Consider the following 19,038-nt stretch of genomic DNA (forward strand, 5'->3'; position numbering starts at 1 on the left):
TTTATTCAATTTAGGTTGTGCACATGCTTAAACACATTTCTACAATGCTATAAATCTGATTTCACACCCTTAGATGCTTTAAATGTGATTTTACCTAGCTACAATTTCAATGACATAACCAAAGAAATATGCTAATGTTTAACTTGTAGGTGACTGATTTTTATAGTCACTTTTGATGGAGATTTAATTTTATTCTCCATTTTTACTGTGAATTGAGATGAAGATAAAATAAATATATGACAATGAATATTTTTCAGTTTGTCTATATTATCAGTTTTTTCAACTTAAAAAATATGATGAAGACTCTAGAGCAAATAGAATCAAGGTCAAACAGTTATTACATCAACTCAAGCATAGAACTATCAGTTGTAGACATTTAAAAAAAATTGTTCTAGCCATTGTCAAACTGAAAATGACACTGAAATGTAGGTGCTAGGCTTGCAAAAATATATGAAGCCACTGAAAATGACAATCACTAAAACTATGGCATGCTAGGCTTGCAAAAATATATGAAGCCACTGAAAATGACAATCACTAAAACTATGGCATGCAACTGAAGACCAGAACAAGCAATACCAACCAATAGACTGGAATAACTTAAAATGGAGCAATTTTCAAAGGAGAGCAGGATGTAGCAGCTAACTTACGGAAGATTATAGTCAGCAATATTCTGAAAATCTCATTTTTAAATGTATTTTTGAACTGCTCAATGGTGCTGGTCAGATCATAAGATCATTCCTCGACACATGTTGCTTCTTGGAGACTCGAAACTGAAGCATGCTACACAAGTCCTCCTTGATTCTGGAACTAATTACAAAATGGCCTCCACCAGAAGGATCAGAAATGTCAGTCGCTGAAGTATATCATCAGCTAGACCCAAAAATGATGACACACAGCCTAGTGAGGAGCTCCACGTCACAGAAAATTCACTGCAGCAATTTGTTTACTAAATATTATAAGGGTGATTTGCCTGGATAAGTCCAATACTCCAAATGAAACTTTCTAACTTCTGGAACACTTCAATTTGACATAAAAAATGTTAGAGAAAACTATCAGTCAAGAGTTACAACACTTAGTATGGATTGAACGTAGTATTTCATTTCCAGTAATATGGATTGATGTACTAAGATATTTTCAGAGCTCCGTTTCTTATTACTACTGGAGACAATAATGAACAGGTATAACAAAGTATGAGAAGCAGTTCATGCATCTTTGGAATTCTTTTGTGATGAAACATAACAGGTGTAAGCGTAGATATTATGAAGTCTGCAAGTTTAAGAACAAGAAGCTGCTTATACAACAATTCAAATTGCAAATACTGTAGGAGAGACTTGTGTTTGGAGTAGATTCTTTGTCACAAGGAAGTAAACAAATTGATGAGGAGGAAATTGTCAGGAAATGGATGGATAAATTGTTTAAGATGATCCTTATCAAGACCCAGTGAATCCAGTGATGACTACACAGGACGAGAGTCTCATCAATAGATACATGTGATGCCTTTATGAAGGGTGCCGAAATTGGATCCCTCTCAGAAGTGCCATTAAGGTCGGACCAAGTTTCTCAGAATAACAGTTCTGTTGGTATATTTCTTTGACCTCCAATTACAGCAGTGAGAATCATCCTCAAGCAATGATATTTCCCAAGCCAATGATGATGCAACAATAACCTGCCAGAATCGAAGACAGGAAGCCTCATGTGACAGAGAAAGACCCGCATGAAGAAAAGCTCCGCTGTCATGATTCAGAGAGTCATTTATGGCATTAAAAACTCACAAGCGGATTTCCCATGTTGAGCAGATAAAGCATTACAAAAGTTTCATACCCGATAATTTAAAAGGAAGACAGCGGAAGAGATTAGTATAAATGAAATTAAGAAATATACATGTGAATGGGTTATGGTTTATGAGGATTAAAAGGACCGATAGTTATACTAAAGTGCTAATAATAGTAACATGAGTAATTTGAAGAGGTGCAATTAAAATTACAAAGTAGTATTATTGAAGGGACGTGAACTTAGGGATGTATCCTTTCCCTAGGTGCAATTAAAATTACAAATTAGTATTATTGAAGGGACGTGAACTTAGGGATGTATCCTTTCCCTAGAGACATAATCTTCAGTATGAAATAAAAGATACAAATGTGAGATGCTTATGGAACAAGACACATTCGAAAGAGATATTTGACAAAGAAGTATTTATAAGAAGAAGAGTAATTGTAAGGAGGAATAAGGAGCAAAATCATGGCTTTGTAATATGAATTCAAATATTTTAGTTTAATAATTAAACAAAAGATAATTCGTTTATTTATATTAAAGGCATGAAGATTTAAATCGCAATTGATTCGTCCTTTATAATCATTTAAAATTTTTTTTGTAAACAATTAATGTCAGATAAATGGACGAGGCCACCTATGGCATTTTAAACATGATCATCGTAGATATTGTGAAATATTTAATTGTTTCCACATCTGTGTCTAGTCTGTCTCCCCGACCTTAGGAGTTAAAGCACAATTTGGACTAGTTTAGATTTGTGTATATATATTTTGATCCGTAGCGTCTTGATTATTAAATTGTTTCTTGTCCATGTGTATAGAACATTATAAAGTTGTACGTTATAATCTTCATTGTAATTGACTCTACCTAAATAAGCTAAAGCACTGGTCTTTTTATCATTGAAGTATTGTATTTATATTTGAAAGTCAGAAAATCTATAATTTCTTTCTTACAAACCTCAAGTCCATTATTAAAAACCTCATACAAAAACAATTATTTCAAATTATCTCATAACTCCATATTAATTGAGTTCAAAGACCTTGCCAGCTGGAGAACTCTGTTGGATCCCAAAACCACAGATTGGAATCCTACAAGTCTTGCAACTCGATGCTGGGATATCTAACCAGTTACGGCCAACTAAACAACATCAACTAGTTTGATCTTCTGTGCTTTTGGCTCAGCAAGGCCAAGGCGGGTGCACTTGATCTTGAATCACTTGAATCCAAGATTATATAAAGCAGATAGATTAAATGCAACGATAGTCTCCCGAAAATGGCAAGAGGATTAGGATACTTCTAGATTACTCAAACAAGTGTAATCTTGAGTCATAACTTCGACATGTGATTACTTTAAACTTTTAATAGCTGGAAAAGGAATAAAAATTAACTAAGTAAAGAAAATATGAGATTGTTGTAAATGAAATGATGTAATGGAGAAGACAAGTGAATATTAACTCTCAACTGATAGGTATGGAATGTTTGCCAGCATATGAATCAGGAGTTTATAAGCAACTTAATGACCATTGCCGGAATTTTTAAAGAAGGGAGTAATAGAGTCAATATCGTAGATTTCAATGCACAACTTTATGAAATTTTACTTAGTAAATTACAAATAACTTAATTATCAGGATGCGACTAATCAATTATATCTACGCACATTCAAACTAGTCTATATTGTTTTAACTCACACAGAGATAAAATAGACACAAATATGGAAACAGAAGTTTAAGAGGCTATAATTGATTTCAGTCTACTTATCCTAATATTGAATTATTCATAGAAAATAAAACAATCACAAAGGACAGAATTATATAATATTTAACTTCTAAAACCTTGCACAAAAATAAAATAAAAATCTCCTATTGAAATGTCTGAAATTGAATGCAATGAAGACACTGGAATATGATGCTCTATCTGTTGCAATTCAGTTCCAAATATCACATAAAAATATTTGCCAATAGCTCTAAATCACCAGCTTGGTTCAATCACCCGATTTTTGCCAATAAAGTAATGCATCACAAGAATAGTATAATGCTTAGTATGCAGAGAGCCTTTTGAAATATTGTATATGGAAAATGTGTCTTGTTTTGATTTTGTATCTCCTATTTATAAATGGCTAAAAGGTGTCAGTTGCATTTTCAAGCACCACACCCTTCCATAACAAATAACTAAATGTTGTGATCCTCTAATGTAACTTATAATATAATTCGGCTTAAAGGAAATGAAACCATTTGTTTGAGCATATAAACACGGGCTTGACCAATAACATTCAACATATTGCCATTGCATCTCTCTCAATATACACATACTTTATCTCCTAGCGTGTATTTTGTCTTTAGGAAACGTTATTGTTATGGTTGCAATCTTCACATTCTGAATCCGTATGGGCTCTTGGTATGCATCTTTCGCTCAATCCTATACTTTGCCATGGTTGATTGCTTATATCCTCCTGTCACCAGTGCACTTCTCTATAGACTCGTTACATCCTGGTGAGAATCTTCTGCTCCCGTAACCTTCCTAAACTCATCTGTTTAAGCACTTGATGCAGGAATATGACCCCAGATATATGCCGATGTATGATTCCAGTGAGAGCCTCTGAACAATTTCAACCCTGGGAATCCATGAATTGCTGTAAACATCTATCGCCAACATGGGTATCTTCCCGAGATGATGAAATCTTCAGAACTGGAGACGACTAGAATATATTCTTATCACCGTTCTTAAGCATTCCAATTCCTCTCCATTTTATACTCCATATACCTGCGCCCAGAACAAAGAATAATTAAATACGAATTAATAAGGAATAAACTTCGAGTTCATGCAGCTATGGAAAGACAAGGAATCCTTCATTGGGCACAATAATAAATTTCTCAGAACCGCTCAGTAGGTTGCCGTATCATAGGTATTGCCTTTATACTGATTTCTTTTGGATGCAATTCATATTGATAATTAAAAATCTATGCTTATAATGGATATTGCTCAGACAATTTGACTCCAATTCCAACTCTGATTCTTGAAGCCCAATCTGATATGTGCAAAGGATAGGGATTCACTGCATCACCATGTATATAACATTGAAGTAATTCCTCCGTGGCTTTGCCAATGATGTCTTCATTATGCAATCACCAGTCATAAGTCTGGAAAATCTCCTCAATGCATAGGTCACTATTGGTCTGATACTTTCTTGCTATCATAATACTTTAGATCCCACATTATCTCGTTCCTGTGTATGAGTCTTCTTTTTCCATACAGGCTTCTGTTCAATTGTTAGACATATACATTATTGTGCACATATTAATTGGTGTGAATTAGCATTGTATTTGTCTATATATATGTCTTCCAGAATCCTTGATGACTCTTTAGAAAAGTCTTTGTACATAGGCATACTTGTGTTTCTGTATCTGAACTTCAGGCCATATCTGAATATATTCTCTGTCTTCTGCCTAAGAAGTCTGTATAATACTTCAGAACCTTGACCCTGTGCTGCATAAATAAATGCCCACCTTTGATATTGATGATGGCAAAATATGAATTTTTTTGATATAATTAACAATATTTGCATAATAGTATCCTTGTCATGCATTGCTTCATAAATGGGAGTCCCAAATTTTTTGAGGTTCGATCAAACTCCAAATCTTAAATTCGCTATATAAAAGCCTTGAGCCAAGCAGTCAGCGTTTAAGGTGAAGGTCTACTTGCGTGGGTGTAGTGGAGCCTAAAGTGCAGGGGAATCAAGGCGATTCTCGGTTGTTGGCCAGAACTGATTGTGGAATCCTTTCAGAGAAGTGGCAAGCTCTTAGATTTCCAATCTGCAGTTTTGGAAACCAACAACTTGCTGTTGTAAACAAGTAACATATAATTGTAATGTTTGCTAGACACAAAAAAGTGACACGAAACAACTCCATACGCTAACAGGGACACAAGGTAGCTAGGGAAAACCCAGTAGGAGAAAACTCAAAAAACTTTGGGTCTTTTCCTCATGACTTAATTTGATTCAATGAGACACTAAAAAATATGTGGGTTGCTGCTGCACATTGTCTCTGCAATGCTTCCTCCTGCTTGTTGTGCTTCGAAAGATACTTCATCTCATCTTCCTTGCTTGATAGGAATGCATACAGCATTTATTTATTACATTTGATTCCACTCTAGCTGAAAGTGATGCCATTGGGAGTTATGCACAATTCTGGTGAACCAATGAGTTTGTTCAGCACAACAATTGAAGGAATAATCAATCAATCTTCATAATGTTCTCACCATTGGTGTATTTGACGAATACAATGGCATCATATGTGCTGGACATGAGCTTGAGACAATGTGTCAGTTTGTATCTTGTAAATAGGTAACATATATCTTGATCCAAATTTCTTGCAATTCCTATTTCTTTGGAATGGTAGGACTGAATGCTTTGTACATGCCCGCAGCAATCTGTTCTCATGTTCTTATAGAGTCTTCTTCATTTGTAATGTGAGTGCACTAGAGGTTGGTTGGTTGTCTTTATGGTTATAAAAACCATGACATAAACTACAAATGAATTCTGTTATTTCAGCTGATCCATTTTTGGTCAGTAGTGATTGTTAAATTATTTTTTAGCATGCATTGTTTTCTTTCACTCATCTAATAGTCTCTTGTTTCTAGATATTTGTACTATCCGGTCTTCTGTTTGAACATTTTATTTTAGTACAAGAAGGCAACAGTAATGCATTCTTTTTGTTAGACAGTGAGCATGATTGTACCTGATGTTGAAGGTGAAGGTTTCTTTGATTTGGAAGTACCTTTTGGAATACTATATTGTTCTTGTATTCTTAGTTTAATCTCACAAGATTTCTATAGCAACATCATATTAGCTCTTGCAAAGATGAAGGAATTTGTATCTGGTGGTTTATGGGCCTCTGTACAAAATGTATAAACTGATATTAATCTTTATCTTTTCTTTTCAGTTGACTTCCCTTAGCACACTCAAGATGCAGATGCCCACATGAATGGTAATGGTAGATTTTGGACCATTGTTCAAACTTAAATAAGTATAAGATGAACCATTATAATTAGTATGTATTCCAAATAATTCACTATTATTACGTTGCTTCTCCAGTATGTCCAGGGCTAAGAGAGGTCTCATGTTCAAAGGTCTTGAAGTTCTTATCAAGAGAGAGAGCTTACATATGGTCCTAGATGGTAGCCCATGGAGACACATTATTTAATCCTGATCTAGTAGTTCAGTGCCAATCTAATGTCTGGAATCACAGTTTCTAGGCTATTTACATCAAATCATTACATAGCACAATGTTTGTGCTTACAGTGCAGATTTGCGTGAGGGTTTTTGCCTTTTGGGATTAAAACAGGATTTTTTATTTCCAAAATTTGGAGCCTCATTAATTAGTTCATTATCAGGGAAGGTGCTGGTGGCCTTTGGAGCCTCACTAATGGGCTTATCATCAGGAAATATGCTCTTTAGCGAGGCTATGAATGCCACTGGTATTTTCTCTCATGATACATTTATGAGGTTTTAAAGGTTGGAAGCAGAAAGTCCTATGCAGTTGAATCCAGAAATCCATCTTGCAATCTTTCATTGGCATTCTAAAATATGCAAGTAGGTTTGCATGATGTAGGTTGCAATTGTCAAGACCAAAGCCTATGATACAAGGTCCAAACAGTTGATGTGAGGGCATTAGTTTTATCTTTACATGTAGAGCGGATGTTTGCAAGGATGTCAAGTCATTTCTTACAAGGAAGTTTTCAAGAAGTTTAATATGGTTATAAGTTACTACACAGTGATTTTAATAATATTCCAAGCAACAAGATATGGAGTAGCATAAATAAACATGCTAGCTAGACTAAATGCCTGGAGGATTCATTGCTTTAGACAACTGTTTATTATGTAACATACTCACAGATTGATTTTCTGAACACATTTGTACTGTTTTAACACAAATATGTTTTTCTACCCTTAATTGCAGGTTCTAATGGGTATGGTCAATTAGGGGATGGAATTGAGGAAGACAGCAAAACTCCTAAAAAGGTGGATGCCTTACAAACAGAATTTGTGAAGTCAGTCGCTTGTGGTGCCCATTGCACTGCTGCCATTGCAGAACCTCGCAATAAAAATAACGAGACTTATGCTAGTAGACTTTGGGTGTGGGGAGAGAATCAGGTATTTATGAATTTGTTCTTAATTTTTCTAGTTTCATTAACCTTTTCAGCCATCTGTGTGCATCATAGCCAGTTTAATTTTGTTTTGTTGATGACCCATTCTTGATTAGCTGTATTTCTTATTTCAGTCTCAGTTGTAAACTGTATCTTCTGGTTGTAACTAAAGAAAACTATTTCTCATCATGCAGGGATCAAACTACCCACGTCTATTCTGTGGAGCATTTTCTCCAAATACAGTATGTTCTAGTGACTTTTGAAAAGCAAATTGTATACATTGCTTGAGATCCATATTAATGGGAAGTACACTTTAGATAATTGTAAAGCTAATTAAACTGAACTATATATGCATATTTCTAATGTTTTCTTTGGACATTGAGATTGTTTGATCTTTGCTATATTCATGTTAATCCTGCTGCTGAAGCGTTTAACATGAACACAGTTCAATTGCACCAAGGAATTATTTTGATGCTATATGGAAATAAAAGGAGAATAATGAAATTTCATTTTGTAATTCCATTTTCATGGTAAGGTGATAAATTATAGCGTAGTTATTACAATTTTATAGTATTGTAATCACATAAACATGATTATAATTGGGTGGCTGGAGTTGCACTTGCACAAACCAAATTCTTTTAAGTGGAATTTGTTATTTGAAAATTGGAGTAGAATGTGTGTCTACTTATTTTAGAAAGTACCAAAGGATGATCAAGACCACAATAATATCAAAGTTAGAAGTCTTACATCATTTGTTAGCTTCTATGAGGACTTAAATGCCGATGATGACGAATAACCAGAATAATTGCTAAACAACATGATGCAACTTGCTCCTTATGTAACATCTAGCCATTCATGGGCATCCACTTTTCCGAATTTTTATTGTTATTATAAAAGCACAACTTATCAGACAATTAGAACACCAATTATATGTAAGATGGTTGCCAGCTGCCCTGCTTATGCTATGAAGCTTAACTAAGCCTGTTGACGGGGCCTCAAAATGGCCAACTTTCTCTACATATTTATGCGTTGCCATCCCTATTTTGTACCTGAAACTATCTCCATAATCATCAAAAGTACTTAATGTACTTATATACTTGATATAAATATAATTGATTTAAGAACTACTGTTGTGTTTTTGGTTGAATTTTATAGCTTTATAAGATGAAATGGTAGAATTATAGTCTTTGTTTGTACTGAGTTTTCTTATGGTGTCAACAGTGTATCCAAATCATCAATGCTCGAGTACAACATATTATTTTACACCTAAGGGGTGTCTTAATGTTTTCTGGTACATTTTCGGATTTTCCAACAGTAAAGTGGACATTCAGGAAGGTTGACTTGTGCAAAATATATACTATTTTGTTTCAATCATAAGTCCAATAAGGAGTAAGATATGTCAGAACTCTGTATAATTTTGTAACTTGAATTAACTATAAATATTAAACTAAATTAACCTAATAATAGAAAAATTATATATTTGAAAGAAAAATTTCAAGTTCAAATTTCATTCACTTAGCCTCCTCCCACCATATTTAGATCCAATTATAAAAGCTCCTCTTTCCTTTTTACCCCCAAGCTTCCATGACATAGCTCTCTTTTTTAAAAAAAGAAATGTATTTTAGTTTTCTTGGAAAAAAATACAACAGAACAGATAAGATAACATAAGATAATAATATTAATGTCCAACAAAAAACTACAAGGGTTTATGGGACTGGGCATACAAACAAAAGAGCCGGCCAAAGCAGGGTCACCAAATGGTGACTGAGAAGAAACAAAACAAGAAATGACACAAGGAAAACCAAGGTAAGGACTAAGGATCCTTCCCTGGTACAAAGAAATAGGTCACAAAAGGATATAACCGTGGACGATTCAGAATCTTAGATCGTTGCCAAGAACCGCTGGAGGAGTGTTGTTGCCTGGAAAGATTGGTACAATGTCTGACTGATTTGGAGGGAGTGATATTGGATGGCCTTTTCACACCCCGTGGAGAAGACAAGGGGGAGAAAAAGACTGTGATGAGCTGATTAGAGGTATGTCCTTGAGGTGTGACTGACTGCAGGGTATGCTCACGAAGCTGGGAGGCCTCACTTTGATAAAGTGCAAGACACTGCTGGTCAATATAGCTGAAGAATGCTGAAAGAGAAAAAGCAATCTCTGAATAAATAGTAAAATCTCCCTTTGATCTCATAGTAGATAAGACAATGAAATATCAAGTGGGTCTCAGTCTCAACCTCCACTAAAGTACACAATCTATAGATCCAATCATCCCTATCCATATGGTGGTCGGTCCAGGCCCGAAGACGGTGAGAGCCAACTCTGAAGGAGCCCAAAGCAAATTGCAAGGCGTGACACCAGCGTCGATATGTATTTGCTGCATCCCTCTCAAAAAGATATGTATTTCAATTTTTTAGGTAAAAAAATAGAGCAAAATCTTGCTGCGTCCTTTGCATTCTTTTATATATATATATATTCTTCTCAAAGAAAAATAGGAAAAGTCTTGGCTGCATCAAGACTGTGCTTTTGACCTTGTTTTTAGTTATTGATATATTATTGGACACTATGAAAAGTACACCATGGAAAAAGGTTTACAATCTTCCCATTATGCTTGGGCCTATAATTATGGCATAAGCTCTTCCTTAGTAACAAGTGAAATTGTGTTTTGGGCCGTTTGAGGTGAATGACTGTGCAGGAAAATGAGGTTGGAGGAAGAAATCCCACCAGCAAAGAGTGCACTTTATCTATGGGAATACAATGGTTCTGGGCAGATATTTGTCATGGACTGATATGAAATTTTGGGTTTTGCTACGACTTACTTGATATAAACAGATTTGATTTAAGAACTGTTGTTTTGTGTTTATGGTTGAATTTTATGGCTTAATAAGACGAAATGGGTAGAATTATAGTCTTTGTTGGAATGAGTTTTTGAAATATCCCTAGCAGACCGATTCACTGATCTGCTGTAATTTTATTTAAATAAATAGAATTCTCTTGCAATTTTTAAGTGTTCTTACAGAGTAGACAAAAATGTAGAAGTTTGGTGTTTGATTTTTGATATTTCCTCTTCAAAATAGATGTGTTACAATATCTACTAGTAACAACAATATTTAAACAGCATAGTAATAATCCAAAACCACAGCACTTGAAAGCTGGGAATACCCAAACAAACCCAATAATAACTGTTACAAAAAATAAAAGCAACCCAGTACCTTAGCTACAGTCAACGCCAGATATGGATAGGTGGCCAGCTACAGGTCTGCAGCAGATCTGTTCTTATTCTAATGCCCAGGTGTGTAGAAAAGGCGGCCCAATGCTGAAGATCAGATCTGAGATGGCTGCTGCTGCTGAAGATCAGATAAGAAGGGTTGCTGTTGCTGAAACTGCTTGCTTTTTGCCTGAAAATAGTATTGAAGACTTGCTGAATCACAGCTGCTTGAGGGTTACGTCCTAAACAATTTACTCTCTCAACCTAGGGTTGGCGTCCTAGTTGGAGGAATGCTCTACCAGAGCCAAGCACCCAAAATGATGGATGAATAATGTAAAAGATAATCTTTCCTTCCTTTGCTTCTCCTTATAACTCCCTACTAGGCATTTGAACCCTAAAAATGACCTAATATGACTTAAGTGGAAACTTTGGGTTATAATGTTTATTTTCATTATTGGCGTCCAACATAGAGGAAAAAACATTATTTCAATCATGGTAAAAGTATCAAGCGTCACTGAAGCTCCTGTAGCTGAAAATCAAATGGTAGAGGTCTGGCACTTTCCAACGGACTATCACACCCCAACACAACTGTCCAACTGGAGCCAAAAATCTCCTTATTTCAACCTAGTGGCTAATAAATTAGCCTTATTTAAATATTTAATTACTAACTTAGGGAAATATTTAAATATATTTAAATATTTCCCCAAGAGCCAACTAATAGCCAGATCACCATCAGAAGGTGAAACTGAACTTGCCACCACCTGTGACTGATGCCGGATATCAAGAAATAATCGATAGTCTCATCCCTCAAATCTAGTGATAACCCTAAAAAGTAAGAAGACCACCGAATCTCCCGAAATTGAAACCAGGGGACGGTCTCCTATAACCTCAATGTTGGATGATACCTCCACCTCCTAGAAAGTAGGGGTCTCCTCCTATAGTTAAGGAACTCCTCTGAATCGTGCCCTCACTGTCAGAAACCTCAAATCCGAACACTGTAACCCTGATTGAGCCTCTAAACACTCTTGCCAGCCTACGAGACTCCTTGATAGGCTAACTCACATATCACTGCCAGAAGGAGCTAAAGAGGGGACATGACAGTTTTCTTATGGTGTCAAGAGTGTATCCAAATCATCAACCCTTGAGTACAAAATATATTATTTTACACCTAAGGGTTGTCTAAATGTTTTCTAGTACCATTTCCAACAGTAAAGAGGAAATTCAGGAAGGTACCGTTTTTTAAAATAATAGATATCCGGGACAAATTTACAAGTGCTATCCAAAGAGAATTCAAATTCTCTGTCCACATGTGTAGACCACCACATTTGTGTTGGAACAAAAATTGCCATCACTCTTCCCCTAGAGCTTACTATAAGATTTTTGAGTTTTTTTGCTCTCAATTTCATTGTATCTTATTTTTATTATTATAGTGTAGTCAAGAAGTTGTGATCATTAGCGTACAAGATTTAATAAGTTCAGATGTTTTTGCAGCAGTTGCAGCATGCATTTAAACAAGCAAATCTGTATTCTGAGAATCTGTGGTGGGTTGTTTCAGTTATGAATCAAGCAGGTACCTATGTTTTACTATGTTTCTGGGATATGGATGGCAGGAAAGGAGGGTATGCAGGGAATCAAAGGTCTTTCTGGGGGGATGGTATGATGGTATGGGACAGCAAATTTTAAGAAAGGAAAATTTATGAATTTAAATCATTCAATGACATTCATCATGTTTTTATTGAAACGTATCACATAAGATTAGAGTTGAATTGAGTATTTGAATGAGATTCAACACACACATATCCTTATTAAAGGAGGGGCTTCAATAATGAACGATAATAGTGCTGGGCTCAATTTCCTATGTAACACGCCAACAATAGTATACCTATGCACTGTCCCCTTCCTTTAGAATATTGCAACCGTGCACCCCCCTTAAGACTATTGCAGGGCCGCTACCATAGAATTTGAGGGGCCCTCTATTCCGCCTTGGGCCCCCGGCCCCCCCCCTTCATTGTTTCTGTTGCCAAAGTGTACATATAACAAGTACAACTAAAGGCCCATCAGAAGCAACTTCAATTTTCAATCAAGAGATGGATGTAGTATGCTCTCTTTCATGACACACTTGCTGATATCATTTAGAATATTTTAATTGTATTTTTATTGATCATCTTAGTTAGTCTTTAGTTTCTTAGATTGTTTCTTGTTTTGTCTTTCGTTCACAATTGTTTATTTTAAAAGCATCATCAATGTAAATCTATATAAGGAGCTTTCATCTCTTCTGTTTAAAACATCACTGATTTACTGAAACATGGTACTAGAGCAGGTTGATGGGATTTCACTAAATTTGACAATTTTTAAAGACAAATTCAAGCCTCCTCTGATCTTGAACTTTTTTGTAGAAATTTGTTTTTTGATTTTTTAAAAATGAAAAACGTTGGAGTTATTTTACAAAAGATTTGTGGTTTGTGTATGAAGATTTTTTTGCTGAGAATTGTGAGCTTTGTTGAGGGTTTTCATTGCACAATTTCTTGGTTTGAGCAAAAGTTTCTGATTTTTAAAGTTTGCATGTACTTGCATACAAGTCATATGTTCTTCCATGTGTATTTTGTGAGTTGCATGTTGCTTGCATATGCTGTTTTCCATGCAAAGTCTCTTGTTTTGCCGCATGAAGGTTTCTCTGATGCGTTTTCATAATTTTTTTCCTTTTAAGATTTTTTGATTGGTGTTCATAATATCTTCCCTTAAAAATTTTTTTGATGGGTTTTCATAATTTTTTTATCCCTTAGAATTTTTTTTGATTTTGTAAATGGCAAATCCAAAAAAAGCAGTCATTTATACTCTTGGGTTTGATAAGTAGGAAATGCTTTCCACAACAAGTCAAATTGTGATATTGCTGTTAGTTTTTAACTATATAGTTTTTGAGTCAAACTCATTCACTCATGTTTCATGAGTAGTGGTTCACACAAACCCATCGCTCATGAGAATGAATGGAACATTTAACTCTCATTGGATTAGGTGATGCTCACAGTGGTGAATTATTGGGACTTCATGTGAGGTCACCCATCCTAGTATTACTCCAGCTCAAGCGTGCTTAACTACGAAATTTCCTCCATGGTTAAACCCACTTTGCTTGCGACCCCATTTGCAAAGCCTTCACCAAGCGTTGTGCCTTATTAAGCATTCATTAGAAAGCCCCCTTAAGCTCATCAATTGATAAGTAAGATGGGGTTGCAAGCAGAGTGGGTTTAACCATGGAGGAAACTCTATTACTTAATTGCACTCCAGCTGGAGTAGCATTGGGATGGGTGACCTCATGGGAATTCCCAATGCTTCACCTCTGTGAGCATCTCCTAGATCCAATGAGTGCTTAGTGTTCTATTCATTGACATGAGAGATGGGTGGGTGTGAACCAATACTCATGAAATGTGAGTCAATGAGTTTGACTCAAAAACTTCACGGTTGAATCCTGATAGCAATATCAGTGTCTTGGGTTTGGTGATATTTTCCAAAAACGTCAGGACTTTTTGTAGTTTGTTTTGGGGCGTTGTGTTCTTCAAAAAATTGGAGCATTTGCTGATTCTCTCTCAACATCGTAGCAACCATTCTCAATGTCTATAGCTATAGGGAGGGACAACTTTGTTGTACATCATCTCAGGTTGGATGTTTTGTGATGATTACTAAGTATAAGTCTTGCAGACTCTAAGAAGGTTTTGTGCTAGACTCATCTCAGTGGCAGAGTCAATGACAAACTCAGAGCATTCTGAAGGAGGCAGCCTTCTCTATTTTTTCTAGACAGATTTTGGCTAGTCTTCGTTTTTGACATTCTGCAGATCCTGGGAGGGTCTCAAGAGCAGTAGCATGTTCAGAAGAATTTATGACCACAAGACATGTACTGTCTACTGCAAGGTAGTTAGGCAATGATCATTAAGGGAGGATATTTGAATATTATAATGTTTCTTAAATGGTCATCATAGCTAGTCTTTAGTTTATTAGATGGTTTCTATTTTCGTCTTTAGTTCATGACTGTTTCTTTTAGGAACATTGTCTTTACAAATCTATATGAGGAGCTTTCATCTCCTATGTTTAAAATATTGATTTACCATAACAGTATCCACTATTGTTAACAGTTTGTAAATTACAGACGTCAAGTAGAAAACAGTGAAGGTTTTGCTATACTTCCCTAAAATTGATCCAAAGACATCAAATTTAGCAGCATTTTTCGTTTGCATAACAGACACATCAAATTGGTATTCTTTTGACTAACAACGAATTGCAGGCTCCAGTTTAAATAGCTGGATCAGAGAGCTTTGAGATTAATTAATTAACATGAATACAGATAAATTTGTTTTGTTAATTGCAAAAGCAGATAATCAAAATAGATTTTGACCCAAACAAACTTCTTATTAATAAAAACAGGGGTTGAAGATAGGAAGATTAAGCCTTAACCAAATTAAAAGAAAATATATTAAACACACAGAGACAACAGAGCTTACACGACTCTTCAAATTGGTTACATCTATGGGAGTGCAGGCTTCTCCTTGTATTAGTTAATTTGAGCAATACAAGATAGATAATAGTAAATACAGTTCAAGATATCTACAGGATACTCATTCTTCATATATTTTACTAAGCATCCACCAATGCATATTTATGCAAGACGTTTTTTAAGGAATATAAAATAATCACATCTCTTTCCTCTTCTCCTCCGTGGGAGATCCAAAAAATCTCCCACTTGAATTCTGATCCATGCTTCAAGTAACCTTTGCCTGGAGTGTCACCTACTTTCCAAAGCTTATTGTCATATTTTCTTCAGACCAAACGAAGATCTGCAGATCTCTAGCTTCTCTGTTGAAACAACTTTAGTAAATGCATTGCAAGATCTAGACTGATATGTGTCTTTGTTAACTATAGTTCACCTGTTTCAAGAGTACTTAAAATAAAATGATCTCAAAGGTCTATGTGCCTCATCTGTGAATGAAAGGCTGGTTTTTCTTGCCAAGTGAATTGCACTTTTTCTGTCTCTGTACAAAATTATTTCTAGTTGTCTACTACCAAATTCAGCTAATAAGCGTTGCAACCACAACATTTCCTTTAGCTCCTTCACTGATTGAAATATAATTTACTTCCGTAATAGGCATACCTAATTTTTTATTGTCTTCCTGAAGTAGATGTGTGACATACAATACTTTGCCAATATTAATGAATTACAAACAATAATCTGATCTGATTTATTTCATCCATTCAAACGCATCATCAGACTTGCGAAACAACATTTATGATTTCTAAATTGGGAATAACAATTTCATTCTTCATTGCTTAATAGTTTTCAGTCATTACAATAATTAAGCTCCTCACTATTGCAGATAGATCAGTCTTCTCACGTCTGATGTAATAAGCAGATTTTGAACAGTCAGTAACCTTCGCTTAGCAAGGTCTTCAGTGACACAATTTTTGAGGTGGCTGCTATCAAGTCAAAATCACCTCCAAACTTGCCAAAGAGTTCATAGTGATAGGACTAGTCAGAAATATATGAACAGCAAGTAGATTCTTGTCTTGATGGATTAGCACTCAAAGAAATCCTTCAGTTATACTGCTGCAGCTAATTTGCTGCACTTGTTCATGGAAGGCTCGCCTGAAAGAACCTCCAACCTCTCCATAAACACCACCAAATACATCCAAACTCCTGTAACGTCTTCACCCACACTAAACACCTCAAGCTAAGATGATTCCAAGACCCCAATATGCAGAATTGACTGTCCAAAACACCACACAAGCCAACTTAAGGATGGATATTGCCTCCTAGAGGGGTGATCTCTTCAATAAAATCATTTCTTTACCCAAATATGCATACAACACCTGGAAATGGCCCAAGAAGATGCAAGAAATTCGATGGTTGAACACCAAAAATAAGCCAAGACTTGACTTGGAAGATATGGATTGAAAGATGTGGTTTGAATAGCTGGAATGGTACACCCAGCACTGGAAAAAGTCAAAGTTGCCGATTCGGATGTGAGAATCAGATGCACAATTTTTTTTTGATTTTGGATGCCCTTATACACACACACACACACCTATAAGGCTATATATTATATATGCAAAGAATTGCCAGAAATATGCAAAATTAAATCATTTGATAATATGATGCGTTTTGACAAAGTTACCAAAATGTTTCAAATCATGCAAATTACTTGAACTATAATGCTCAGCCACTTCACCTATTTTCGGTTACATGTATTTAAAATTACATGTAATTTTGAATGTTCAGGTTAGGAAATTGATGCTAGCTATCCTACTGGTTTGGTATTACTGAAACAAAATGCAAAATATTTAGAGGATCTCATGAAGATGATGTTGCATTTTGACATTAATCACTTAAGAAGTCCCAAATGTGTGTCTCTATTGATTTACCTTTGAAATCCTCAAGTTGAGAAAACTCAAAAGCATTATTGTTGTGATATGGTAGATGTTCATAGGTTGGTACCTTTAAACAATTGCAAGTTCATCTACTGCTGGTGGCTATATTTATTTCCACGTAAATAGGTTTAAATACCTAATAGTAAGTTTCTCAGAAAAATTGCATCTCAGGAGTACTTATTTCCTAGTGGTTACAAATTTATAAGTTGTTTTTTTGTCCAAAAAAAGTTAGACTAGGCTGTTTTTGTGCGGAGGTGTCCAGATGCTCCTGGACATCCTTTGGATGCACACAGGAAGCACATTCGGGGCTTCTGGATGTGCTTCCTGTGCGCATCCATAGGGCATCTTGATGTGCTTCTGCACCAGAACACATCTGCCTCCGGCTCCGAGGCAGGATGCTATGTATCGATGACTGAGGAAAAAATCTCCAAACCCCTTGAAACTTTAGCAAGGCTCCAAAATGGCATTGAATACATAAAAAGTGAATACCCTAATCAAAATATTTCATAAATTTTCATTCTATTCAACAAGCAGCTGTAAGCAACGACCAGCTAAGGTGGATCTTTCACCACCAAAATGGTGCAATTGTGGAAGGTTTTTTTCCTGAAAAATCTTCAGAATAATTCTCCACGTTCATTTGATCACCATCATTGTGTGGACATAGGCAAAATCATTGATGGACTACTGGCAGAGTACTCTCTGAGTTGCAAAAACTGGCCGAGTTTTCTGGCTTGGTGAGTTTTTATGACTTTTACTGGCACCAAAAACTTGCAGAATTTTTGGCAAGAACTTGTCAAGTACTTGCTAAGTTTTTGTTAAAAACTTGGGCATAGTTTTACAACAAAAGTTTTAGGCAAATAAGGGCACAAATCAGTTTCATTTCTCATTTTTTCACTTGTATCTTTCTGAGAAGGGATAAATCTTCCAAACACTTGCAAACTGATCTTGATTGATTTGAAGTGGACTTGAGGCAGGTTTGAAGCACATTTGCAGTGGGTTTGGAGAGAGTTTTTGAAGAGGATGACATCAATGATTGATGAGGCAGGCTATAAAGGAGGGGTTGGATTTGGTTTCATGCTGGATGACATTGAGTTAAATGAGTAGTCACTGCTAGTGTTAGGAGAAGCTAGAGGTAGAGCTATATCTAGGATTGAGTACAAGTCACAAACTAAGTTAGACATACTGAGCAAGAAGGCAATCATGGACAATGCTAACTTTAAGAGTAGACCCTCTAGTTCTACCTCTCGGTTAGTTTTTATTAGAATTGAGAAGAGGAAGATGTAATTGGAATGATGTATTTACTTTTACTTTTAGTTTTACATAAATTATTTACTATGTTGCTTCCAGCGATGAGTTTTCCTCAATAGAATGCGATTTTCGTACCCACTTTGTGTTTGGTCTAATGGTGAAGTTGAATGGCTCGCAAAGAGCCCACCAAGGATCAAGTCTTGCTGAGTGCAAGGCTCTGACACTATAAAGGATGAGGCTGGGATCGTGCCTGGGTGATTTTGA

The 19,038-nt window shown here is 35.7% G+C and overlaps 1 protein-coding gene across 2 annotated transcripts in view; it reads left to right on the forward strand.

The window, feature by feature from the left end:
• LOC149538727 (Regulator of chromosome condensation (RCC1) family protein) overlaps positions 1-19,038 on the forward strand; it is a 49,521-nt gene that overhangs the window by 9,440 nt on the left and 21,043 nt on the right. Inside the window, exons 2-4 of one of the 2 annotated variants that reach the window (XM_089800061.1) lie at positions 6,707-6,751; positions 7,724-7,917; positions 8,105-8,152. In XM_089800061.1, coding sequence (XP_089656187.1) covers positions 6,745-6,751; positions 7,724-7,917; positions 8,105-8,152 — 249 coding nt within the window. In that variant the 5' untranslated portion in view covers positions 6,707-6,744. The remainder of the gene's footprint in view (positions 1-6,706; positions 6,752-7,723; positions 7,918-8,104; positions 8,153-19,038) is intronic. The other variant, XM_089800060.1, reaches the window with a different exon arrangement.

The sequence above is a fragment of the Cupressus sempervirens genome, chromosome 9 (genome assembly GCF_028749045.1).
Source record: "Cupressus sempervirens isolate cs-2001-9-10 chromosome 9, ASM2874904v1, whole genome shotgun sequence".
Classification (NCBI taxonomy): Eukaryota; Viridiplantae; Streptophyta; class Pinopsida; order Cupressales; family Cupressaceae; genus Cupressus; species Cupressus sempervirens.